The sequence below is a fragment of the Nuphar pumila genome, chromosome 5 (genome assembly GCF_984573655.1).
Source record: "Nuphar pumila chromosome 5, dmNupPumi1.hap1.1, whole genome shotgun sequence".
Lineage (NCBI taxonomy): Eukaryota > Viridiplantae > Streptophyta > Magnoliopsida > Nymphaeales > Nymphaeaceae > Nuphar > Nuphar pumila.
Window position 1 is genome coordinate 132168833 of NC_143253.1, and position 11059 is coordinate 132179891.

The 11059-nt window shown below is 37.8% G+C and overlaps 1 protein-coding gene across 1 annotated transcript; it reads right to left on the reverse strand.

The window, feature by feature from the left end:
- Positions 1–256: 256 nt before the first annotated feature.
- On the reverse strand, positions 257–6053 carry LOC149838780 (very-long-chain aldehyde decarbonylase CER3-like). Its single transcript, XM_090007792.1, has 11 exons — positions 6003–6053; positions 5656–5873; positions 5327–5559; positions 5020–5239; positions 4370–4491; positions 3891–4147; positions 3682–3789; positions 2670–2876; positions 2449–2559; positions 1290–1463; positions 257–415 (listed from the first exon to the last, which is right to left on the reverse strand). The coding sequence occupies exons 1-11, from the start codon at positions 6051–6053 to the stop codon at positions 257–259; spliced, it is 1860 nt and encodes a 619-aa protein (XP_089863918.1).
- Positions 6054–11059: the final 5006 nt, after the last annotated feature.

Sequence of the window (11059 nt, forward strand, 5' to 3'; positions counted from 1 at the left end):
TAGCTGAGGGGTTTTAACTTCTTGGGCATCATTCTGTATCGGTCCCCACCACCACAACCAAGGTTTTTTCTTATTAAATATCAAAAAAAAGAAAAGCTACTGGCGAATAAATCCGGATAAAACATGCAAATAGTACATGTAGAAGACATCAACATGGCATCAATATACGTAGACATGACGCCATGAAACAAAGGCTTGAACAAGAAAAAAATAAAAAAGTACAATTTTTTATTTTATTTTTTTATGATATCTAATCTTAAGAAACTGGTCTTAGTCCATGTTTTAGTGCAGAGCTCCACACTAGGTCGATCTTGTCCACGTCGATGCCCCCCACTTCGTGGTGGTCCCACCCTTCTAGAAGATGAACCAGCCCTCCTGCATGGCATGCATGGACAGTGCTCCTCTCCATCGTGTACTGATCCAAAATGAACATCCAAATAAATTCGTGTACGTAGCAAATAATTGAAATAAATGGTTTTTCTCAAATTGGCACCTAAGCTTTCAACGTATTTCCAATGTAAGACTTTGTTTTGAAAATTTCAAATATTGCATAAACTTTATTATAGTTAATCAGAAGACCTTCGAACAGTTTTGGCATTAAATTTCTAGCAAAAAAATCAAATATCACCTTAAAAAATTTATCAATTACTTTTTCTTTCTTCTCATCCAAAGTTTGACACCACTTTTTGTTAGGCTAATCCAATTTATTGTGCCACGAGGATGATCAACACATTTTAAAGATAAATAAGATATTACTAAAGTCATAATTTTTGTTAGGCTAATCTAATCATAAGCCTACCAAACTCAAGTTGGCATATAAGACCAAGAGTATATTTTATATATTGGGAAATAAATAGGTAATATTTGATTTAAAGGTCTACTTTTTATTTACATAAATGGGACTTTGTTGCCATTTTGAAAATTTTCCCTAACTTGGGTCCATTTTGAATGTGCACAATGCACGGTTACAACCAGTGTTGTCAGTATCGGAATCGGACCTGTATCGTTTGACCAAGTGAATTCGCCCGATACCAAATTCTCAAGTGAATCGTTCTGAATCAGCTAAAAAATAATTAAGAAATATTACGTGTCAATCAGAGCATGACATGTGTTAAAGATATTAAAATAGTATTAAAAATAATTTTAAGCTAGCTTTTATATTTATTAAAAATTAGCTGATTCACGTCAGTATCGTACGATAAGTATCGGGCCGATTCTATTTCAACACTGGTTACAACACAAAATATGGTGATCATAAAGAGCACAACCCAATCCAGCAAATGGCTTACCTCACATGAACCTAATCCTTGAACGTCATCAGGCAGCCTCATGGCTGCTAGCTTGTTGTAGGTGCAATCTCTTCTTGTCCTAAGGACGGGCGGCACCACGAACTGGTGGAAATGGGTCCCACTTGGGGCCCATCTTTGTTCCCTTTGTGAAAGCCATTTCCCAATTATCCATGTCTGAAAATAAAAATAGGGAAGAAGGAAAATAAAATAGGAAAGGAAAAATAATTGTCTATTTTAGAGCAGTAAAGAAGTAACACTAATAGAAATATTGTTTTTATTTTTATTTTTTTGAAAGGCAAGCTGGGGTTAGGCACACCCCTGCCACTTATAAACTACACCATTGAGTTTTGAACCTACAACGTGCCAACACAAGGTGATGTGCACTAGCTGCTTCTATCAGACAACCGGAGCCCCCGTTATTGTAATATGATGATGAGACAAGCATCATCTTCACTTGGGGTGAAAGCTAAATGGTATGTGTGAGTAAAACATCCTGATGGATGGTGATGAATCCAATGGCCCGCATTGCGATTAGTATCCGGAACCGACTGCTCCAGATGAAACATTCAAGTTCTCTACAGGGCAGTCCCAAGTTGGTAGGTGTGGCTGTCAGACGGGCAGTCAGGGTTCTATTCTTGCGAGTGTCACCCCTTTCTCAAGCTGACACCCAGTATAAGACCCTGGGGGTCGGATTTGGTTCGGACCTGATATAAAATTTCACAAACTATACCCAGGTCCATGTATTAATCAGACCTTTGGGTTCAGACCCGGGTCTTAATCGGGTCTTCTTATTTATCACCATATCCGGACCCTATACCGTTGGTCCGGGTAAAACCAACCTTATGACACCCCTAGTCTGGACTCTGGAGGTCCGAGATGTCAAGAGATCGATTTCACTTGTTATCAAACCAGCTACAGGTATAGAGCAGTATTCTGGGCAACTATATAGTGGGACCAATTAGTGTGGGTTCCAAATACCGTAGTAGTCTCACGTCAGGTGACAAAAGCCCCTAACCAGGAAGACAGATCCCTCGTGGGCCATCATCTATTTTCAACTTTGTGATTGAAATAATAGGAAGTTTTTATTTATTTTTTCTATTAGCTGCCGCTGTTCTTATTTTTACTTGGTCGTGTTTTTTTTTTTCTTCTTCTTTGTTACCTTGCAATTCTGAGCAGCCCGGTATTTTGTTACTTGGACAAGAAATTTCTGGCACTCAGTAGGGGCTTCCTTTTGTATGGCTTGGAACCTCTCAGTAGAGAGAGTAAGCATCTGCAACAGAAGCAAAACATAAGCACATTAATGACTTCCATTAATCAGTTAATTGGTTGATCATTAACTTGATCAACAAACTATTATTATCTATAATTGAAGACACATACCAGGACCCTGACGCCATGTCTGCATAGATAGAGTGCAATGGCTCTTCCCAATTTAGAGGTGGCCCCTGTCAAGAACACCTCCTTGACATCCTTTGGGATTTTATTAAGAATAACTGCGGCAGTTAATGTGTTCCCATGAACAACTCTTACTCTTAAATCTGGGTGTTTTTGGACAAACAGTGTGCCTCCTCCATTGAGAGCTTCGTTCTGAGATGAGAAACAAGTAGAAGCTAATTAAAGCTACCAACATCATGAAAAAACTTTACAATAAATGGCATAATGCAACATTTGTTGTTACATCATGCTGTGGACAGACTGATGCAATATGGTATAATTACATGGGAGAGATGGTAAAAAATGGGCAGTGCCCATGTGGTAAATGTTTGCCAATAATTCAGACCATGAACCAACAAAAAAACAACAGCCCACAATTATGGTATAGACTCCATAATCTTGCCCTAGGAAAAGGAGACAAATAAAGTCTGTCAGCTTTGTAGTTCCTACTCCCTTAGTATTTGTTCCTCCATGACATCCTGCCCTAGGAAAGGTCAAGGCAGGTGACCATTGAGATTATCTTGATATATGGTTGAATAGTTGCACATACTAACTTAAAATAGTCACTCCAATATTCATAGATTTTAGGTAGTCTACATATAGGAAGTATGGCAATTTATATTCAGGCACCTTAATTTTAAATTATTTTAAGATAAAGGCTTACCTATTTAAAAATTTGTTCAGATCAGAGCCTGTGTTACTTTTACCCTCTGACACTACTTATCTGTCCTAATTGTAACTAAAAAAATGAGTTACAATAGCGGAAAAGGGTAAAAGTGCCGTTTTAAAGAGTAAAGTAGAGTTAGGTGATATACCAAGTTAACCAAGGCAATCAACTGAGCAATTTCAATTTCTTGAAAACATCGGCGTTTATCATTAAATATTAGGAAACTGAGGCAGCTAAACGTAAATTTGTCATAGGTTAGACACCTATAAATAAAATTACCCATAATTTTACCTTGTTTAAAGCTGCAAGACTGATGACTTTGACACCAAGCTTATCTGCGCTCAAAATTGCTTCTTCAATGTGTCTGTTGATCCCATCCCTAGCATATGGTAAGAAATACTGCAGATAACCATTAAAAAACACGTCAAGAAAAAACGGTAAACAAGAAAGATTGAATGAAGGGTTGAAAAAGGTTGACGTTAATAGCATAAACTGTTCACCTGAAATCCAAACCTAGGGATAAGCCAAGTTTGTAGCAGTCGGTTCCTCAGCAAGTAGAATGAATTTATGAATGTCTTTCCCCACGGCCACGCTACGAGCATTGTTATGAAGGCAATTGGCCACACGAGCAGCATTAGAAGATTGGTTGTATATGCATGTGAGCTAAAAGATCTAACCATAAAGGGCGCATGCGTAGAGGAATACATATCAACTGCATGTGCAAGGAAAACAAAGTCTGGAACCCTCACATCTTTGCCTGCAACAACCATACATCGGACTTAGTTTCAGCCGTCAAAACTTGAAACCCATAACAGTCAAAGAGGATATACTTCAAAAAATGAATGATACAGCAGCAGCAGCAGAAGAGAAATTTCTTATCCAACATTTAAATAATTCCCAGTGTTTCACATGAACCTCTTTATTGGGGTAAATGGTAAATTGGTAATTCAGATTCTTCTACCAAAGTTTAGATACCCACCTGATCTGATGCTCCTATGGAGCTCCCATGATTTTTTGTTAAGAGTATTCCCAAAGACATCATATATTGGCATAAACAGGCAGAAATTTGAGTTCATATCTGTATGATGAAGACTATGGTAGCTGCAAGAAACAATAAACAAGATTAGAATGAACTGATATGTTCCATGTGAGGGTTAACTAGGTGAAAAGATAGTTGATCCTAGGGGCAAAAAAGTGTATGTTTTAACTTTGTATCCCTCATAAAACAGGGAAAGGTCCCCTTGGAAACTTTTACAATAAATGCAGCGAGCGATAAAAACTCGAAGCAGAAAAGCAACTGCAAGATCAAGACCATAGCAGACAAAGGCAGAAACTAAGGACCAACCAAACCTAGATTTTGAAGTTTTCGACAGAGATGAAAGAAAAAGATAGAAAAGTGGATGCTTCAACTTTGTGTTCCTTGAAAAACATGGGATGGTCCCATTGGAAATTTTCACATTAAATGCAGACCGAGGGACCGAAGTCCAATGGAGAAAAGCAATTGCAAGATCAAGATTACAGCAGATAGAGATAAAAACTAGATACCAATCAAACCTAGAGTGTTAAGTTTTCCACAAAGATGAAAGAAAAAGATGCAAATTTTGATTTTTCTACCACAGGATTACAAACCTTGGAGTGTAAATGAGGTATCTAAGGACTGGCATGTGCTCAAACAGAGACACTGGCATTACTTCAACATTGCAGTGTCCCATGCACCTTAGGAAGTCAAATATCAGCACATAACCATAGAACATGGCGACAGATGCACCACCAATCCATGATGCCCCCAGCATGGGAATCCCCATGAGCAAGCCCAACACTAGATGCTCCAAGAAGGTGGCCATTCCGGCTGCAGAGATCATCAACTTAGTTTACTTCCCAAAAGATAGAAAGACAGCAAACGAAACATTCATTTAGGCTTTCTGCTGTAATGTACCTGTGAAAGACTGTGTCACTACAGATGAATGGTGGAGTGAATGATAATGGCAGAAGAGGTACTCAGAGTGAAACATCCTATGTATCCAATAATACAAGACTTCTGTGACCCCCACATGAAGTATCAGTGTGTAAATGAGTCCTTTGAAATTGAATAGCGGCAGGCTGTCCATTAAAGGGAAAGAATAGCATGCAATGACTGCCATGAAAGCTTGGAGGATGATGAAATCGTCCCTGTAATGAAAATACAGGTACTTGTCAACACCAGTATCCATTTTCGGATCAAATTAGACAGAAACTAAAAAAAAAGAAAAAACCAAAAAAGATCACCAATTCCATTCTCTATCAATCTGTTTGTAATCCACCCCTTGTTTAATGACTCTGTATTTGTTGGTGAGAAATAACATGCTGCTGTATGAATACCATAACTGATGTACAAGACCTCTCAGTGCACATATTGCTAGAATATGAAGGCTCCAGTTCTCTTTTACTTCCTTCTCTCCCCAAGAACTAAAAGTCATTGCTATGAGAGGTGCATATAGAAAATACTGATTGTTTCATAACCCCGAGAGAAAAGGAGAAGAAAAAGAAAACGAGGTTAGTAATGAAGGCGACTGCAATTTACAGAAACCAAGCTGAAAGCAAGCACAAAAGAGAATGTTTCTGTTTTGACATGCCTTGAATTTACTCAAATTGTTCCAAGGCCATGCAGACAATGGAGCTACCATTTTGTTGGGGAAGAGAGAGAGAGAGAGAGAGAGAGAGAGAGAGAGAGAGAGAGAGAGAGAGGCCTCTTGTTCTTTCTCCTTGCTTCACTGCTTGTCATAAGAAGCACCTGCTCTCCTCTGTATTAATACCAGGAGGGAGAGCAAGGGGGCCCACAAGAGTGGGGTAGAGGGAAAGGAGCAGGGCCACAAGAAGGGTTTGGGGGAAAAGTGGAAAATAAACCACAACAGGGCAAAAAACAAATCTGAAAAGAAACCTGGAAAAGACTGACTGGATTCACACGTGATTTCCTTTCCTCTTTATGAACACAATTCAAATAATGCATATCCACAATTCACCCCAAAAGAAAATGAGATATTATTCCTGTGAATTTCTCTTGTTCTGCACAAAAAACAAAATTATTTATAGAAAATCGGGAAAAAGAAGCATAACATGGATCACGGGCATGTAACACAACGAAGAACACGTACATACTGAATGAGGTAAGATAACAGTTGGAGAGATGCGGGAAATGAATGCACAGGAGACAGCCGAATTGATTGGCGTACAACCTCAGGTTTCCCTTGCTCAGTAGAGAGTACACCCATTTTCACTCCGGCGATAAAAGACATGCACTTATGAGTTTCAAACTTGTATCTTCTAGTCAACTGGGTGAAGTTCGCAAGTCACCCCTATTAGATGAACGGAGCATGTTGAGGTAGGAATTAGCATATTAAATGTTAAAAATAAGTCACCCCATACTAATTGCTCAAGACTATATTTGAAAAGTCGCAGCTGGGACGTGAGTTTATGCATTTGATAGATATGTGGGCAAACTACCTTGTGGTGGGCTGTTTGAAAACTGGTAGCTGGGATGGGAGTTATTTTTTAGCTGAAATTTTTTAGTGAAAAAAAAATTGAACTGGCTTCCCTCCGTAACCCATCTCAATATAATTTAAGAGAAAAATAGAGGTTTGTGAGGGTAGGGATAGCAGTGGAATGGGGAAGGGGATAAGGTCTCCACCCTCATCCCATTTCAAAATCGTGCCTTCCATCTTCGCCTTCATTCCAGTAGATTTTAACCTTCATCTCCAGATCATTTTTTGTTTCATGATCTCCATCTCCGGTTCAAATGGGGCGAGGCAGTGTAGGGCTGCATTTTTTTTATACTTTCATTGCTGCCGCCTTTAGCCGTTAGAGGAAAGAGGAAAAATGAAACTCATTAAAGGAATGAGAGAAAAGATTCGAGAAAGGGTTTTACATTAGGGTTTTATATATATATATATATATATATATATATATATATATATATATATATATATATATATAAAGATTTTATACAACAACTACGCCTTCATCCCAAAACAATTGGGGTCAGCGATATGAACCAAAAAAGAAATTCATTTTGGGTCTTCCACATGAATCCTTTTCCTCCAATCATTTCTATCCAACGCCATGTCCTCGGTGAGGTTCAAAGCATTCATATCCTTTCCTATCATCTCCATCCAAGTCTTCCTAGGCCTACCCCGACCTCTTTTAACTAATATATTTTCCCATTTCTCCAACCTTCTAACTGAAGCATCATTAGGCCTTCGCCGAATATGTCCAAACCACCGTAAACGATTCTCTCGCATCTTATTTTCAATGGGTGCAACACCTACCTTCTTACGTATCTCTTCATTCCGAATCTTATCTTTTATTGTATTTCCACACATCCATCTAAGCATCCGCATCTCAGCTACACTCATTTTTTGAATATGATGTCTCTTGGCAGCCCAACATTCCGTACCATATAGTAAAACGGGTCTAATAGTCGTCCTATAAAACTTTCCCTTCAACCGCAATGGCATTCTACGATCGCACAACACTCCAGTAGCACTTTTCCATTTCATCCACCCAACCTTTATCCTATGATTTACATCTCCATCAATTTCTCCATACTTTTGAATGATGGATCCCAAATATTTGAAATAATCATTCACCGGTATATCTTGCTCACCAAGCTTCACTACACTCCCATCACTACTTCGTTGCTTACTAAACCGACATTCCATATATTCAGTCTTACTCTTACTCAACTTAAAACCTCTAGCTTCCAATGTCTGTCTCCATAATTCTAACTTAGCATTAACCCCAGCTCTAGACTCATCAATCAAAACAATATCATCAGCAAACAACATACACCACGGTACATTTTCTTGAATTGATCTCGTAAGCTCATCCATCACTATCGCAAATAGGAAAGGGCTTAAAGCAGATCCTTGATGTAACCCAACCGTTATCGGAAAATTGGTTGTCACCCCTCCACAAGTGCGGACATTGGTTACTACTCCTTCATACATATCTTTAATTATACTAATGTACTTGAGAGAAACACCTTTCTTCATCATTGTCCACCAGAGAACGTCCCTAGGTACTCTATCGTATGCCTTCTCTAAATCAATAAAAACCATGTGCAAATCTTTGTTCCTCTCTCTATATCTTTCAATAAGTTGTCTAAGAAGATGTATAGCTTCCATAGTTGATCTTCCAGGCATAAAACCAAATTGATTCTCCGATATCATGACAACCTTCCTCAACCTAGACTCAATCACCCTCTCCCAAAGTTTCATAGTATGACTCATGAGTTTTATACCACGATAGTTTGTGCAATCTTGTATATCACCCTTATTCTTATATAAAGGCACCAAAGTACTCTTCCTTCACTCATTAGGCATCTTATTTGTTCGCCAAATCAAGTTAAAAAGATTTGTCAACCATTCTAAACCAAAAAGATTTTATAATATGTATAATAGTATATAATAATAATTTCTTTAATGGGGCGAGGCAAGAGCAAAAGTAAGTTCATTACCGCATGAGTTTTGATTTTAACCTTCATCTCTGGTCCAAACAAGACAAAGTAGGGGTGGGTGGGTGGGATGGGGCTAGGTTTCCCCATTGTTCATAGACATTGGTTTCCTTCTTAAAGAGGGTTTTGAGAGTTTTGGGTGTACTGATTTTTCTCAAGAGTTTCAAGAGAGAGTACTTGTGCTCCCATTGTTTTTTCATAGTGATGTTGGGATAAACCACCATGTTGGTGGTGGTTACCCACGATGTGGGTAACGCTCCCTCTCTTAAAGATGCTCCTTTCGTTAAACCTGCACAAAAATAAGGAAGAACGGTTACACAACCGTTCCCATTTTTGTGTTTATAAAGAGGGGGGTTTCATGAGCAACCCTATACGGAATACACACAGAAAATTAGTGAAAAACAGAAAGGGAACAGACCTGCGCTTGTGGAGGGCAACAGTCCGACTGAGGAGAGAAGCCCCCTTGCTCCAGCTACCGCCACCATCATCATCGGATCCGGTTCTTCGATGGCCGCCTCAGGTAATATTTAAAAAAAAAATTTAATATTACGTGTCAATCAGAACGTGACACATGTTAAAGCCTTAAAATAATATTAAAAAATAATTTTAAGTATTTTTATATTTATTAAAAATAACCAATTCAACGGTGAAGCTTATCGATTTTTAACCCATACGTATTGGCCGATACAGCCAATACGCACAGGTACTGACAGTTCTTAGGGATTGGGACACATGACACTATGACACGAATCCATCACATTTTATATTTTTAATAACTTTTGTGCATATAGTTATCGACAACTACATTATAACTTGATAATTGTTTTAAATTTTAAATATAAAAAGTATGTGTTATGTCTTACTTTTCACAAAACTATGTGTCCGCGTTAGTGGTGCAGTGTCTAAGCAACATGCAGCGGATGCTGACATGCCACGTACATGTTACGACATGTGCAAATGTAGGCATCTTAAAAATAGCTAGATTCTTAACAGTCACTTTAATTTCCAGAAAGTTTGGGGTCTTATGCTTTTTCAATAAGGTTATAAGCATTGGAAAAAATTAATGACTATGTATTCATGTCATGAGTGTCCGTATGATGCAGGAGCTATAGCGTGACACTATTGGGTCCACAAAGGATTCATTTTTAGATTTTAGATTATGTTTTGTATTTTTGTGTCAATATATCCCATCCATGATAAGTTTTATCTTTTGAATAAGTTATTTAAATATATTAATTAATTTGATTGTAATTAAGAAACTAGAAGGTAAATCAAAGTTGATATTTCTTTTTAAGTTTTCAATTATTTCATTAATTTTCAGTTATTTTCTTGAATTTCTCTGGGGTTTTTTTTTGTTTTTTTTAATTCTTGAGCATAAAAGTAGTCTAACGTAGATTTTATCTAAAATCAAGCGTCACGTTACCATCATAAAAGTGAGCTTGAGGTTGTCATAGTTTTTTTCTTGTGAAAGACCCTCACTATCTGATCAACATTTTTCTCATTTTTTTCTACGTGTCATGTAAAATGTGGAAATGATACATGTCACACTACTCTCAATGGTGCTTATTCCTATTTTCTTATCAAAGATATATTACATGTTCTCGATATTTCCAAAAATTTATTATCGATTCATAAATTCACTCACAACAATAATGTATTCTTTGAATTTCATGCAAATCAGTGTATGGTTAAGAGCGTTGCAACAGGGAAGACGATCCTCGAAGGACCAACTAATCATGGACTACATCAGCTCATGTTGTGAAAGATCGATGGAGTCTCTTGTAGCAGCAAGAAACTGATAAATTTAGGAGAACGAGCCACAATTGAAGATTGGCACAAGAGAATAGGACACCCTGACTTCAAGACTATCTTACGAGTTTTGAATAAGCATGATTTGACTGTTATCAATAAGACCTTCAATAAAGTATGTGCTGCATGTCAATCTGGAAAGAGTCATGCTCTTCCACTTCCACCATCCCAGCATAAAGTTAGATCACCACTTGATTTAATTTTTACAGATGTATAGGGGCCAGCGGCTACTCCTTCTATGCATGGATACAGATATTATGTTATGTTTGTGGATGCTTTCTCTCGTTTTTCATGGCTTTATGTTCTCAAAATTAAGTCGGATGTCCTTCATGTGTTTAAAATTTTTCAACTATACGTTGAGAGACACTTTGA

What these genes read in the sequence shown, in the direction of transcription:
- LOC149838780 (XM_090007792.1), bottom strand. Translation starts at nt 6,053, where the DNA reads ATGGTAGCTCCATTGTCTGCATGGCCTTGGAACAATTTGAGTAAATTC. An exon ending in GTCTTGCAGCTTTAAACAAG is followed by an intron (nt 2,877 to 3,681) that starts GTAAAATTATGG and finishes TTCTCATCTCAG; the next exon opens with AACGAAGCTCTCAATGGAGG. An exon ending in AAGGATTAGGTTCATGTGAG is followed by an intron (nt 416 to 1,289) that starts GTAAGCCATTTG and finishes ATTTTGGATCAG; the next exon opens with TACACGATGGAGAGGAGCAC.